At 52.8% G+C, this 15,984-nt stretch overlaps 2 protein-coding genes and 1 pseudogene across 3 annotated transcripts; all 3 read left to right on the top strand.

Moving 5' to 3' along the window:
* Positions 1-1,698: 1,698 nt before the first annotated feature.
* LOC311155175 (mas-related G-protein coupled receptor member B4-like) lies at positions 1,699-2,755 on the top strand (the record flags this gene model as incomplete). Its single annotated transcript, XM_084208106.1, is given in 2 exon segments — positions 1,699-1,858; positions 1,861-2,755. Coding segments are annotated over 2 exon segments (918 nt in total). The 3' UTR covers positions 2,619-2,755.
* An 8,705-nt stretch (positions 2,756-11,460) lies between these two features.
* Positions 11,461-12,572, top strand: LOC311155514 (mas-related G-protein coupled receptor member H-like; annotated as a pseudogene). Its single transcript has one exon. The product of its transcript is annotated as a mas-related G-protein coupled receptor member H-like (transcript).
* A 1,531-nt stretch (positions 12,573-14,103) lies between these two features.
* Positions 14,104-15,061, top strand: LOC311155169 (mas-related G-protein coupled receptor member H-like; the record flags this gene model as incomplete). The annotated part of the gene is made up of 1 exon (XM_084208100.1): positions 14,104-15,061. The coding sequence occupies one exon, from the start codon at positions 14,104-14,106 to the stop codon at positions 15,037-15,039; it is 936 nt and encodes a 311-aa protein (XP_084064226.1). The 3' UTR covers positions 15,040-15,061.
* Positions 15,062-15,984: the final 923 nt, after the last annotated feature.

Genomic DNA, 15,984 nt, shown 5'->3' with positions numbered 1-15,984 from the left:
GGACATGGTGGAAGCTTCCAGCAGCTTCTCACAGGAGCCCCTTTCTGTGGCTTTTCCCTGCCACCAAAAAACCAGGCTGTGCCAAATTAACACAAAGCAACTGTTTGTTGCCCTTCCCTTGGGCAGTGTGAGCCTGCATTTGAATGAAAAAATGGGAATTCTTGGCTCAGCTCTGTTACCTTGGGCCCAGGGCAGGTTTTGGTAATGATCCCAGACCTCTTACCAGCAAGGGAGTTGTTTCTGAGAAGCAGCCTGATGCTTCACCAGCACTGGCAGCACTGGCACCATTCCGGTGCCACCAGCACCACCAGAATCCCTCTGCTTCTGGAGGGAGCATGGCCCTTCATGGACGAAAAATGAGAAATGGCAGAAACCTGTCAGGAGAGGGAAGGCAGTCAGAGAATGGGACATGGTCCAGGGAAGGAGTGTTTCTAATCAGGATGAAAAGACACCATTCTATTCTTTGAGTGGGGTATTGACAAAACTCACTACTTTTGAAAAACAATTTTTAAAAAAAATCCTATTAAACCAATAGAAATGAAACTCTAATGCTCTAATGCAGGCAAAGTTACAAGTTCTTACTCCCCCATGGTGACCCCACCAAGTCTTTGGGAAACAACAGCAGGATACAGCACAGAGAGAGACAAAAGGACAGGAATGGGGAGCTCCTGGTGACCTGGGCACTTTCTCCTTCATGACCCTGACCTGGCAGGAGCCGCTTTAGGACACGGATCCCAAAGGAGCAAGAGGTACCAGGGAGCGCCGCTGATCTGCACAGACCCCTTTGCCTGCTGCTGCCCCACAGGGAACAGGTCAGTGCAATGTTTTCCTTCCTCCCTACCCCACCTTCCTCTCCTCCAGCAGCTGCTCTGCTCCTGCCACCCTCTCCCGGTGACCCCAGTGCCCTCCCCAGCTCCCCCCTCCTCTGCCCTGAGCATCCCATCTGTATCTTGACACTGCAATCGGCTGAAATAAACTTCCTAGCAAATAGGAAGCTTTTGAAAGCAGGAATTCCTTACCTGCACAGCACACACAGAAGGATCTCTCTTTGATCTGTGTGTAGTGAGACTTTACAACAGGGGTTTTATCCATCATAACCACACATAGACATTTAAAATCTTTCTTATCTAGTACATAAACACCATTTTCCTAGAACTCATTTCCACGCATCCATGTCCTACTGGGAGTCCTTTGATACTACTGTAGGATCATTCAGATGGGTCTCTGGTGGTCATATTCCCTGAGTGCTGTGATATTAAAGGTGACCTTGCCTTGAACATTTCCATTTGGCCATGTGCTCTTGCTTCTGGTTACAGAATTTGCCCTAAAAATACTGCGGACCTCCTTATCTGTTTCTGCACTGGCTGCAGCCACATTTATCACCCTGGGTCCACATCTTTATGTCCTTTAATCTTTTTGGCCACTTATTGGCCACTTGTCTTTGAGCAACTTCAGGAGAGTTGAAAATGTTTATTCTCTCTTATTTATCAATCCTCTGCACACAAGCCCAACCCTCCCACCCCACAATTTCCACTGCCCTCCTCCTCTGCACATCTCACTCCTCCCCACTCAATCCTTCCCACTGCAGGGAGCTGCTGAGGAGCCACATGGTCCATCCCTGGATTCCCCAAGCACTGACTGCCCATCCACTCTGATCACAGCCAGGGCCACATCCCACTGCCTGCCCAGCGTCCATCCATGGAGGTGACCACTGTGTTCCCATCTCCTGCCTCACCCACTGAAGAAGATGATCTGTGTGAGCCAGATGTCACCAGTGTGGCCATACACAGTGTGACACTGCTCATCTGCCTCTCTGGGCTGGCTGGGAACAGGGCTGTCATCTGGTTCCTAACCCTGAAAAGCAGAACTCTGGCATCTTTGATATGGCTGTTGTCGACTTCCTCTTCCTTCTCTTCACAGTCCCCTGCACCCTCCTCTTCCTGGTGGAGGACATATCCTGCTCTCCTATAGTGCCCCTGATGTACCTGAATTTCCTTTTCCAGCTGTCAGTGGTCTCGCACTACTGGGCGCTGTTATGGCTGATGTCTAGGAGACCTATTGTATATATGTACAAGCTCTGGAAGCTCTGCTGCCACTGGGACCTTCCTCTGTGCCTGAGGTGGTTGGTGGGAAGTGTCCAATACTGGGCCTTCTTTGCTCTCTTCACTGTCATTCCCACAGTGACCCTCCTGTGCCCATCACACGATCAGGAGCACTGCCAGGCAGCTCTCATCTCCATGAACGCCATCATGCTGCTCCTCTTTGTTGCACCTGTGCTCATTTCCTGCACAGTGGATTTCACTAAGGCCAAGTGTGGCTCCCAGCAGCAGCAACCCAACAGGTGTGACCTCATTATCTTCGTCATTGTGCTCTTCCCTCTCCTCCTCAGCATCTGCAATTTCCTGCAGCAGCTCAGCTACATCACTGTGTCCTCTCAGGTTGTTTTCCTGCTCACCTGCATCCACAACAGCATCAAACCCTTCATCTACTTCTTGGCAGGGCAGCGCTGGAGGCCCTTCTCCATGGGGTCCCTCTGGCTCTCCCTCCAGAGGGTCTTTGAAAAACCGAAAGAAAAAGCAGCCTGCAGAAATGATCCTGCCATGGACACGGGGGTCTGAGCATGTTGATCCCTTCCACCGCTCTGCTGATGAACCCAGGAGAGTGGCTGAAGGTCTCCTTGAGCCTCCTGATTAATCAATATCCACAGGATCATATTGTGTTTGCAGGGTGCCCAGACAAAGGAAGGAATGATGAATCTGACTCCATCTTCTCAGGAGGCTAATTTATTATTTTATGATACTATATTATATTAAAAAATACTAAGCTAAACAATTCTAAAGAATACAGGAAGGATACTTACAGAATGCTGAAAAGTTAATAATGAAAATTCAGGACTCTTCAGAGTCCCAAAACAGCTCGGCCCAAGTTGGCCATTGCCTCAAAACAACTCACAGCAGAAACCAATGAAAAAATCACCTGTGTGATAAACAATTGCCAAACACATTTGACAAGAGGCAAAACACAGGAGAAGCGAATGAGATGAAATTCTTTTCCTTTTTCTCGGAGGCTTCTCTATTTCCCAGGAGAAAAATCCTGGGCAAAGAGATTGTTCAGAACATACGCATGTGACAAGATCACCATTCCCTGTGGTGCTGTATTGCTGCAGGACAAGGGAGCAGGGGCATTGCCTTGGGTCATTTTTGTGGCATGCTCTGCAGGGAGCACACTGGAGCATGGCTTTCCTCCTCCCTCCTGCATCCACATGGCTCCAAGCAGTGCAGCTGGGCTCAGTGCTGTTCCCCAGCTCTATTCCCCATGGAATGGCCCTCATGGCCTCAGCCCCAGGGAATGAACTCCATCTCCTTTGCTCAGCAGATGAGTTCCATGGTGTTTCCAGGGAGCTCTTTGCCTGCAAAGAATGGGACACCCTAATCCCTGGGGACACACCCAGCATGGGCTGGCAGTGATTTCCCGAATCCCTGCGGGGCTGGTGCCTCCCAATGGCAGGAGAGGGGTTGGGATCACAGGGAGCATCCTTCCCCTTCTGTCCAGCAGAGCCAGCCCTGCATTCCCAGCTGATGGGAAGGGACACCAGGCAGGGCTGCAGAGCTGGGGAGGGACAGCAACATTCCGTTATCCTTTCAGTGGGAATTTGTCACATTCTTGAATCCCAGAATTAAATCCTTCTGAGTGAAGTGCAGGGTCGATAGTGAAATCCACTGAACTCCTGTGCCTGTAGCAGAAAGCACATGGAATATGGAAATTCCCATCACCAGATGCTTGGACCATTTAATTGCACAGAGATGAGGGGGCTGTGCTGCTCTCCTGCACAATGGGGCCATCCATCCTCTGGTTCCCCAGCATCAGTGCCCAAGGAAGCCCTGGACCACCTCCATCCTGAACCTGGCCACCCTCAGGAGGAGCTGCACAGCCACTCTGCACAGCAGCTTCAGCCACAGCCCAGCCTGTCCTGATCTCTGTCATTCTGGAACCACCCCTCAGTCAGATTTGGATTCATGGTTTTTGTTTCTTTTCACTCTGGTAGTCCCAGCTTCTGAAATTGTCTAATAAAGAAAATCCAGGCTTCATTGCAGAGCCTGTCTCTGTTAAACAGTGTCCAAAATGGCTCATTTCCTTCTTTTATCCCATTCTAAAGCCTCTGGCTGGTCTGTGAGCAGGGCAGGTACCTGTCTCATACCAGAGCCCTTCCTAAGGCACGTGCCTGCAAGGCTTGGGATGATGCTGGCAGTGCCAAGAGCTCCTCATTCCTCCTGGGAGATACCTGGGCAGCAGCCACAGCTCTTGTGCACGGGGAAGTTGTCCCTCCTTTTCCCACTGCCTTAAATCCACGGGAAAGCAACATGCCACTGCTTCTGGAAGGGGAAGTGAGAGTGAAAGCCGTGGGTGGTGAGTCAGGCTTTGGAGACACACATGAGTTTAAACACCTAAGGAGCATTTATTAACAGAGTTGTTAATAATTAACATAGCTGAGCAACTTCCACACCTGAGAGGGTTTTTCTCTCCCTGTCTTCTGTTTGCCTGTCCATTGGAAAGCAGAAACTTTCCATGGTGGAACCTCTTCTACAGAGAAGAACAGCTTAGCCAGGGGGTTTCCCCCATGGCCAAGTGCAGGAGGATCATGATCCTCCAATGTACTTTTTCTACTTCTCAGCACCTTCCTTGTCTCCTGTGACACCCAGGCCCCTCCCTACCTGAGCTTCCTTTCAAAAGAGCAAAAACTTCAAACCAAAAGTTTTCCTGTGTATCCCTGCCCATGGCAGAAGGAGAGATGGAATGAGATGATCTCTATGGTTCTTCCAACCCAAACCATTCCATGAGGATTCCTCAGGTCATTCAGCTTCCACCCCAGGCAGGAATTCCCCTGCTGCACACAGCACCAGCCTGGGAGAGCTCAAGGAGCATTTGGACAATGCTCCTCTCAGGCACAGGCTGGGATTGTTGGGATGGCTGTGCAGGGCCAGGAGCTCAACTCTGATGATCCTTGTGCATGCCTACCAAGTCTGTGTATTTTATGCTTCTATTTTATGATGCCTCTCTTTTATAATGATTCCACCTGATGATGGTTCCACTGTGTTGTCCCTATTCCCTGGCTCTGGCACATCCCCAAAAGCCCTCTGCAAGGCAGCACTACCAGAGGGGGTGAATTCCTTGGCACAGCTCCCAGCCAGGAAGTAAATCAGAGGGTGGGCACTGCTCTTGGCACAGCTGAGCAGGAGAGAGGTGCTGAGGGCAAAGACAGAGAAGTCAAACGCCCTCAGCAAGAGCCAGTGCCCAAAATCAGCAGTGAAGAAGGGGAAGGAGATGACAGGAGCAGCAGGAGCAGGGCACGGAGCTTCCCTGGGAGCTGTTTCCATGAGCAGCACAGGAGCCTGGCCAGCAGGGCCAGAGCAGAACAGCCCAGGGTGAGCACTGAGAAGAGGCAGCTCAGGACCAAGGCCATGGGCACCAAGGGGCAGAGATGGAGGGTGGCAGTGAGCAGGAAGGAGAGCAGCCAGGGCAGGGCACACAGGAGCACTGGGAAGCGCTGGGAGCGGTGACAGGGCCAGCAGGACATGGGCAGGACACACAGAGCTGTGACAGCACTGAGGGCTGTCAGAGAGGAGACAGTGGCAGTGACAGCCAAGAGGATGGGGACCTTCAGCCCAGCTGTGACACCCCACCAGCCCAGCTGGTGGCAGAAGCTCTCTGGGACAGAAAATATCCCCAGGGCACTGGTGATGGAGAGCAGGAAGGTGAAGCCAGCCATGGCCAGGCTGAGCACACAGGGGGATGGGGTTCCTGTGGATGCAGAAGCTGAGGAGCCAGAGCACAGCCCCATTCCCACCATCCCACACAGGCACAGCAGCAGCAGCAGCGTGACAGGCACTTTGCTCCACTGCCTGTTGGCACACTGGCTCCAGCTGTCCTGGCTCTCCTCATTCCAGCTCCCCTTGGATGCCTTCCCACCGGGCTGGCTCCAGCAGGCAGGGCTGGCTCCCTCCGTGGCAGGGCACAAAGTGCTCCTGGTGACACCTCTGCTGCTTCTGCTCCCCTCACACAGCTGGAGGGGTGACCAACAGAGACACCAGAGCAACGCTGCTGTCCTCCAAACGTGGCTTTTCCCATCTTTTCCCAGCCACAGCTTCCATGTGGAGCAGCACAGGCAGGGCTGAGGGACAGGACAGAGGGCAAGTAGGATGTGGGAGCCTGGCCTGGTGTGCCTGGCACAAAAGCCAGGAGATACCTCCTTGCTGGCTGTGGGCAGGACAGAGCTGGAGCAGGAAAACAATTGGAGAAGGAAGGAATTGCCCATGGAGATATCAGAGAGCAAATGGCTTTGGGAGGGATCTGAGCTGGACTCTCAGATGTCAGCTGATATCACTGAGCTGCTGGATTCCTTCAGCAGGACACCCATTTCAAATTCCCTCCCTTTTCCCACACTATTTATGGCTTTTAATTCCCTACAGACCTCAGTTCTGCCCCCACAATCAGTTACCAGGTTCCACACTGTAGTGGTTGTGGTTTGTTAATTTGAGATTTTGCTGATTTTGAGATTTTTTTTGCTAATGTACAAATGAGTGTGCTGGATTTAGTGTTGGTTAATCACTGGCATATTCACTTCATGCTGTGAGGAAGGATTAGAAATGTAAAGTAGGTTTAAAACTTTAAAAAGGCATAAAGAAAAATTCATTAACAGTAATCAAAATAAAGGGTAATAAGAATCTGAATTAAACTTTTAGAACACTTCTCTGCTCCTTACCACTTTTTCTTTCTTACTGAGAGTATAAAGAAACAAAACTTACAATATAATCAGTTTAGTACTTCTAGAATAGTCTCTCTTTTGTTTTCATAGGGAGAGAAGCCTCTCTTGTTAATGTAATGGAGACTTCTCTACAAGAAAAATAGTTATCTCGTAGTTCTTTATTTTTATGAATAGTATTTGTTTTGGGAAATCTGGAATTGTGAATTCTCTCTTATTTTCTACAAGTGTTTTTCACAGTTGTGTTTATGGGTTATGTTAACTTATGGAGTACTGTTTTAAAGATGAGCTGTTTAAAGGTAAAAGTACTCATTAGCAATCTTTGACATCATCTTCATCGCTAGGAACACAGATATTTTTATTTTTTCTGGGGTACAGAACTACTTTTCTGTCTCTGCACAAACACATGTTCATGCTGAAAGCCGTACTGCTGATCTCTGCCCACTGTGGGCAGCACAGCCCGAAGCGCTGCACAAGCCCCGGGAAGGCGGGACGGAGGCGGAGCTGTGCTGGAAAAGCGGAACGGGTCCGAATGTGGGGGATGGATTACCGGGGGTGGATTACCGAGAGGGTACAAAGCTGTTGCTCTTTTCGGCGGTGTGCCTCTGGACCTTATTTTCTCAGGTGTTGTATTTTAATAAACTTTTAAAATTTTAAGAAGTGAGGCGTCGTTTCTCATAACAAAGAAAAAGACCACTTGATTTGTAGGGGAAAAAAATCAGGATCAACAACCCCGAAGCTGTGAAGCAATGACGGAGCAAAATTTTAAAACCATTTCGGACTGCCCTGTGACTGCATCGAGCCCTGGGAAACAACACCAGGACAGGGCACGGAGAGGAGCCAGCAGGACGGGAATGGTGACCTGGGCACTTTCTCCTTCATGTCTCTGACCTGGCAGGAGCCGCTTTAGGACACGGATCCCAAAGGAGCAAGAGGTACCAGGGAGCGCCGCTGATCTGCACAGACCCCTTTGCCTGCTGCTGCCCCACAGGGAACAGGTCAGTGCAATGTTTTCCTTCCTCCCTACCCCACCTTCCTCTCCTCCAGCAGCTGCTCTGTTCCTGCCACCCTCTCCCAGTGACCCCAGTGCCCTCCCTGGCTCCCCACTCCTCTGCCCTGTGCATCCCATCTGTATCCTGACACTGCAATCGGCTGACATAAACTTTCTAGCACAATGGGAAGCATTTGGAAGCAGGAATTCCTTACCTGCACATCACACAGAGAAGGTTCTCTCCCTGATCTGTGTGTGGTGAGAGGGGTTACAACAGGGATTTTATCCATCAAAACCACACACAGTCATTAAAGTGTGTTTCTTAGCTAATACATAAATATCATTTTCCTAGAACTAATTTCCATGTGTCCTCCTCCTACTCCAAGTCCTTTCCTGGCCCTGGAGGTTCATTCAGAGGGGTTTCTGGTGTTCGTATTCACTGAGTACTGAGATATTAAAGGTGACCTTGCCTTGAACTTTTCCTCTGGCCATGTGCTCTTGCTCTTTGTTACAGAAATTGCCCCAAAAGCACTGCAGGACTCCAAATCTGTTTCTGCACTGGCTCCAGCTACGTTTATCATCCTGTGTTCTCCTGAGAAGCACATTGTGTAAAAAATGGGCAGGAGACCGTTCTCCTTTTGATGCCTTTATTAAAAGTGATCAGCACAGAATAGGGGCATTCGGCAGGTCCGCGGTTCCGCCGTCGCTGCTCCTAAGGTGACTCAGAGGAGGAGGAATGTGCAGCAGCTTTGACCCCTGAGGGGCAGAGCTGGGGGTCTCGTCCTCACGAGAGTGCTAGGGTATATCCGTGTCTTTCTGCTGGCCAGTCCCGGGGTCCTCACTCGCGCTGTGGTCTTCTCAGCTAGGGTGAGGGGAGACCGAGGCTTCCAGCATTCTTGCAGGCTCGGAACTCTGTTCTTGATACCTAGACCCCGCTCTACTCTTAATTGAGTTGGCTCGTTGCTTTTGGGGGTTTATTAGACGAGTTTGGGGGTTTTCACCCCGTTGCACCTTGGGTCTGGGATTTATTTACATATATCTTGATATTGCCCTCCCATCCCATCGAGAAACAGTAGTTTACTTCGCCTAGGCAAGGTGATCTTGACACAATACAACGTTAACGACTGTATTAGCATATCAATCTGTTGGGGTGCCAGCGCTCGGGAGACAGCGGGCTACGCCCAGCAGCTGTCTCTCCCCCCCCCCCCCCCCCCCCCCACCTTGTTACCCCTGGAGTGCCCCCTCCCTCTTGGTACCCGTGCCCCATAGCGGGGGCAGCCCGCCGCTCCCGGGACGCTCCCGGGACGGGCTACTCCCCGCTGACACCACCCGCGGGGGCTCCCCCGGCCCCGCCGGGACCTGCGCTGGGGAGGGGCCGCTTCCACATCATCACCGGCCCGGGCGGGACCGCGCCGAAGGTGGGGGGTCGGGCCCCACCACTCCTGGGCGGCCCCGCAGTCACTGAGAACAGGCAGCAAAAAGTACATTGTTAACAGAACATTACAACAACTTGAAATTATAAACTTTCAATAGGACTCCCACTTGGCAGTTCTGTGTTTTAGTTGCAAACTTTGCAATCTAAAAAATGGATAACCTTTTTCTTGTTCATAACACATTGGAGTTGGGCTTTCCTCCTCCCTCCTGGGTCCTAGAACTCTATGGCCAGGAGCAGCAGGGACACTGCTGGGGTCCATGGTGGATCAGGGCAAGATCGGGGCTGTTGGGTGGAAAAGGGGGGCCTGGGGATGGTCAGGGGCGTTTGAGGCAGTTTCGGAGGGGTCAGAAGAGTGTCGGAGAGGGTTGGAGCAGTTCTGGATGCCGGTAATCCCAAATCTCCCCACTGGAGGGCAGCAGAGCCTGACAGGCCACGCTCAGAGTGGGGAACGGCTCCATTTGGGAAACCTGTGAGATGTGATAGGATGGGATGGGGATCAGGGGTGGGAATGAGGTGGGGTAGGATAGGGAGCAGCTGAGCTGCTCTTCTTCGGGACCAGAGCATGTTTTCGCAATGATCCTGGAGCCCTTCCCGGAATGGGAGATACTTCTGAGAAGCACCCAGCTGACTCATCAGCACTTCCAGCACTGCCAGCATTCCAGTGCTGCCAGCACCAACAGCATCCCTCTGCTGCTGGAGGGACAATGACCCCAAAGGAAAGGGAAACGAGGAATGGCAGAAACCTGTCTGATGAGGGAAGGCATTTGGAGAGTAGGACAATCTGCAGGGAAGGAGTGTTTCTAATCAGGATAACATTATGAGCCAAAGTTTCATTTGGAGCTTTTGAGAAAAGTCATTTCCTCTGAAGCAGAAAAAGAAAAAAAAAAAATCCAATCAGGATAAATATCTCTGAGGAAGTAGGGCTCTGACATAGCCAAAGATGCAATTTCTGACTGCTCCATGACTGCACTGAGTCCTGGGTGGCAACAACAGGATTGGGCACAGACAGCAGGTGGTGGGACAGGAATGGGGAGCTCCTGGTGACCTGGGCACTTTCTCCTTCATGTCCCTGACCTGGCAGGAGCCGCTTTAGGACACGGATCCCAAAGGAGCAAGAGGTACCAGGGAGCGCCGCTGATCTGCACAGACCCCTTTGCCTGCTGCTGCCCCACAGGGAACAGGTCAGTGCAATGTTTTCCTTCCTCCCTACCCCACCTTCCTCTCCTCCAGCAGCTGCTCTGTTCCTGCCACCCTCTCCCAGTGACCCCAGTGCCCTCCCCAGGTCCCCCCTCCTCTGCCCTGAGCTTTCCTTTCACATGCCCCATCCAAACAGCCCAACCCTCCCCCCTCACTCTGCCACCCCACAATTCCCGCCGCCCTCCTCCCCTGCACATCTCACTCCTCCCCACTGAATCCTTCCCACTGCAGGGAGCTGCTGAGGAGCCACATGGTCCATCCCTGGATTCTCCAAGCACTGACTGCCCATCCACTCTGACCACAGCCAGGGCCACATCCCACTGCCTGCCCAGCGTCCATCCATGGAGGTGACCACCGTGTCCCCATCTCCTGCCTCAACCACTGAAGGAGATAATACATGTGGGATTGATATCACCTGTTATATTTGCCCAATTATTCCATCAAGGAGAAGCCAAACAAGATTTAAAGTAGCAGCAATTTTAATTGGATAGCTTAAGAAAATATATATTCAATTACACTTGATAGAGTAACAATATAACATTTTAAAATAAGAGATAATTTGGCACCAATAATAGCACATAAGCAAAAAGATTACTGCGGGGTAGGGAGTGTGAAGGTCCTTGGACCTTTGCCACTTCATGTACAAACGTGCCAACCAAAAATTCCCCCTTTTATCTTATCTGTCGAAGCCGTCTCCTCCCAGTTTTGACTCATCACACTTCTATCTCCGCCCTATGACCACCTTTTAGTATGCATGCTCCGCCACTCATTTAGGTGATTACAGCCCTGTTTGGGCATCGCCAGTGATGAAGGCCTCTCCTCTTCATCACTGTCCTTTATTTCACCTTTGGGTTACACATGCACACCAGGCTCGTATAATGCGAGCCAAGCTAGTAAACGTAAGGCAAAACTAACATAATACCACGTTCCAAGCATCAAAACAATAAATCTCATATATTTTTAGTAACTTTTATCTCTTGGTTCTTCCTGCCTTGAACATCTGCAGGAGAAGGGGGGGGGGGGATGGAACCCCTCCTCTCTCTTTCTTTCTTGGCATTACTCCTTTAACTGTTTTATTATTTCCAAATATTGATTACTGTTTCAGTTTTATCAGCACGAATCACACCTATTTACCACATCACCGATGTGGCCATAAGTGGCATCATGCTGCTCATCTGTCTCTGTGGGCTGGCTGGGAACAGGGCTCTCCTCTGCCTCCTCAGCTGCTGCAGGAACCCCATCACAGTCTATATCTTCTATTTGGCTGATGCCGACTTCATCTTCCTGCTCTTTGTGGCCACCTCCCTCCTGCTCCACCTGCTGGAGAAGTTTCCTGCTCCACTATTATGCTCCGGGAGTACCTGAGATTGTTTTTCCAGCTCTCACTGCTCTCTTACACCACGGGGCTCTACCTGCTGACAGCCATCAGCATCGAGAGGTGCACATCCGTCCTCTGCCCACTCTGGTACCGCTGCCACCGTCCCCAGCACCTGTCAGAGTTCATGAGTGTCCTTCTCTGGGCCCTCCCCTTGGTTACAGTGGTTATCCTGTGCCTGTCACTGCCCCAGCACTGCCAGGTGTCTCTCATCTCCACGAATGCCCTCAACCTCCTGCTCTTTGCCCCAGCCATGCTCATTTCCAGCACAATTCTCTTCATTAATGTCAAGTGTATCTCCCAGTAGCAGCAGCAGTGCCCCAAGAGACTCGACATTGTTCTCCTCCTCACTGTGCTCGTCGTCCTCCCCTTCACTCTCCCGCTCAGCCTCTGGACTTTGCTGCAGCAGTTTGCCTACACCATTGTGCCTTCCCAAGTGGTTTTCTCGCTCGCCTGCATCCACTGCACCATCAACCCCTTCACCTACTTCTGAGTGGGGAGCTGCAGGAGGCCCTGCTCCATGGGGTCCCTAAGGAAGGCCCTCCTGAGAGTCTTTGGGGACACAGAAGAAAACACGGGCTGCAGCAATGATCCCATCATGGGCATTGTGCTCTGAGCCTGTTGATTCCGGCCACTGCACTGCCGAATAACCCCGGGACGGCAGCTGAGGGATTCCTTGAGTGACCTGATCAATAAATACCCACAGTATCACACTCCCTCTGCTGGTGCATCCTCACCCTCTTTCCAGTCCACACTAAGATCTCAGAAACGCTCCTGGCCAATGAATTCCGTTGTGCTGATGCTTCATATTAAAGCCGGTTTTTACTGAGTCCCTTGGTGGTGACTTTTTCAGCGACCTCAAACACTTGCTTGGAGCACTCTCGGGGTGTAATCCCGCAGGAGAAGGGAGCAGCGGCATGTGGGGGGGATGCTCTGAGGGGAGTACACGGGAGCAGGGCTTTCCTCCCTCCCGGGTCCTAGAACTCCATGACCAGGAGGGGCAGAGACACTGCCGGGAGTCCCGGGTGGAGCGGGGAAGGAGCGGGGCTGTCGGGGTGGAAGGTGGCCCGGCGGGGGGTGGTCTGGGGGGTCCGAGGAGATGAGGAACGGTCAGGAAGGATCAGGAGAGGGTCGGGGGGGAGTGGGAGGCTGCCTGGATGCCGGCGATCCCAAATCTGGCCACTGGAGGGCAGCAGAGCCCGACGGGCCGCGCTCGGAGCAGGGAGCGGCCGCCGGCCCGGAAAGCTGCGGGATGGGAGAGGATGTGGAGAGCATGGAATGGAGAGCGGGATGGGGAGCAGAGGTGAGGATGGGATTGGGAGAGGGCGAGGGAGCTCAGCTGAGCTTTCTTTGGCCCTTTGGGGAGGTTTTGGCAGTGATCCCGGAGCTCTTCCTAGAATGCGAAATGCTTCTGAGAAGCACCCAGCTGCTTCATCATCAGCACTGCCGGCACTGCCGGCATTCCAGTGCCGCCAGCGCCACCAGCATCCCTGTGCTCCCGGAGGGACAGTGACCCCCACAGTGGAGGGAAATGAGGAATGGTAGAACCCTGTCGGGAGAGAGGAGGCAGTTGGATAAAGGGACATTCTGCAGGAAAGAAATGTTTCTAATCAGGAGGAAATGATGAGCCAATTGCAAAATTCTGTTTGCAGAGTGTCTGGCAAAAGCCACTTCCTTACTGGACAAAAACCAAAAAAAAAAAAAAAAAGAGAAATGACTCTCTAGAAGTGGAGCTCTGACGAAGCCAAAGATGCAATTTCCGACTCCCCCGTGATTCCACCAAGCCTTGGGGAGCAACACCGGGACAGAGCACAGAGAGGAGCCGGCTGGGCAGGAGTGGGGAGCTCCTGGTGATCTGGGCACTTTCTCCTTCATGTCACTGACCTGGCAGGAGCTGCTTTAGGACGTGGATCCCAAAGGAACAAGAGGTACCAGGGAGCGCTGCTGATCTGCACAGACCCCTTTGCCTGCTGCTGCCCCACAGGGAACAGGTCAGTGCAATGTTTTCCTTCCTCCCTACCCCACCTTCCTCTCCTCCAGCAGCTGCTCTGCTCCTGCCAGCTGTCCTGTTCTCTCCCAGTGACCACTGTGCCCTCCCTGGGTCCCCCCTCCTCTGCCCTGGGCTTCCCTTCTGCATGCCCTGGTGAACATCCCAACCCTTTCCCACCCCACAATTCCCACTGCCCTCCTCCCCTGCACATCTCACTCCTCCCCACTGAATCCTTCCCACTGCAGGGAGCTGCTGAGGAGCCACATGGTCCATCCCTGGATTCTCCAAGCACTGACTGCCCATCCACTCTGACCACAGCCAGGGCCACATCCCACTGCCTGCCCAGCGTCCATCCATGGAGGTGACCACTGTGTCCCCATTTCCTGTCTCACCCACCGAGGAAGACGATCTCTGTGATATTGATGTCACTCATGGGGCCGTAGACAGTGTGACACTGCTCATCTGCCTCTGTGGGCTGGCTGGGAATGGGGCTGTGCTCTGCCTTCTCCAAAGGAACCCCACCACCTGTTACATCCTCAACCTGGCCTTCGCCAACTTCTCCTTCCTTCACTTCGCGGTCCCCTCCACCCTGCTTTACCTGCTGGAAGAATTGTCCTGCTCCACTGTCGTGCCCCTGATGTTTATGAGGGCGCTTTTCCCACTCCTGCTGTTCTCCCACAACCTGGGGCTGTACCTGCTGGCAGCCATCAGCATCGACGAGTGCATGTCTACCCTCTGTCCACTCTGGTACCGCTGCCGCCGTCCCCAGCGCCTCTCATGGGTGGTGTGTGCCCTACTCTGGGCCCTCTCCATCGCTGTCATTGTCACAATGACTGCTCTGTGCCACTCACAGGAGCACGAGCACTGCCAGGTGTCCCTCATCACCATGTACGGCCTCAACCTCTTCCTCTTTGCCCCAGCCATGGTCATTTCCAGCACAGTCCTCCTCATTAAGGTCAAGTGTATTTCCGAACAGCAGCAGCAGCGACCCAAGAAACTCGACATTATTTTCCTCGTGGTGCTCTTCTTCCTCCTCTTTGCTCTCCCCCTCAGCCTCTCCAATTTCCTGCAGCAGCTCGGCTACACCATTGTGTCCTCCCAGGTTGTTTTCCTTCTCGCCTGCATCCACAGCACGATCAATCCCTTCATCTACTTCTTGGTAGGGAAGGGCTGGAGGCCCTGCTCCATGGGGTCCCTCCGGCTCTCCCTCCAGAGGGTCTTTGAGGAGCCAGAAGAAAACACTGCCCGCAGCGATGATCCTGCCATGGACACAGCCTTTCCAGCCTGTTGATCCCGTCCACTGCTCTGCTGAAGGACCCTGGGACAGTGCCTGAGGGTTTCCTTGAGTCACCTGATTAATAAATATCCATGGTGTCACCCTCCCTGTGGTGCTGTAATCCTGCAGGACAAGGGAGCAGGGGCAGTGACAAAGGACATGTGGGGGGGTGCTCTGCACAGAGCACATTGGAGCATGGCAGTGCTCCTCCCTCACGGGTCCTGGAGCACTAAACCCCCAAATGGATCCTTCCCAACACAGCTGTGACCCCAAAATTCCCCCTGGCACCTGGTTCCTGCATCCCACTGAGGTCTGATATCAATAAACAGCACCGTGAACCCTGAGCTGCCTTTGCCCCCTCTGCCAGCGCTTCCTGGCTTCCTCTGGCTCCTGCTGCCAGCTGGGAATGTGCCTGTGGGGAGATGACACAGCCATGGCTTGTGCTCCCTGGAGCAGCCAATGGTCCCCAGTGCCAGAGCTGGGCTGGCACAGACTTGTTGGCCCAGGGGCTCAGCATTCCCCACCCCGAGTGCTCTGTCAGTGTCACAGCAGAGATCTCCCCAGAGATATTTAATTTTCAATTTTGTGAGCCAGGTGCAAAGGTCTCTCTGCCTTCAGAAATTCTTCCTCTCCACTGCCTCCAGCTGCTCCCTCAGCAGGCTCAGGTGGTGCAGCAGCAAGGAGAGGAGGAGGCCGTGCTCCTCAGCACAGCCACCACTTCCAGGAGCAGGGTGACACCTGTGTTTGTCACCAGGGTCTCCACGGGGCATCATCCCCCTCCTTGGGCTTTCCTGAGGTCACCAGCCCCAGCACATCCCACACCTTCTCTCCAGCCCCACCCCATCCCACACCTTCTCTCCAGCCCCACCACATCCCACACCTTCTCTCCAGCCCCACCACATCCCACATCTTCTCTCCAGCCCCACCACATCCCACACCTTCCCAGCAGCTCCATCATGT

This window comes from Fringilla coelebs (genome assembly GCF_963513975.1).
Source record: "Fringilla coelebs genome assembly, chromosome: 6".
Taxonomy (NCBI): Eukaryota; Metazoa; Chordata; class Aves; order Passeriformes; family Fringillidae; genus Fringilla; species Fringilla coelebs.
This window is presented reverse-complemented; position numbering and strand designations above follow the sequence as displayed.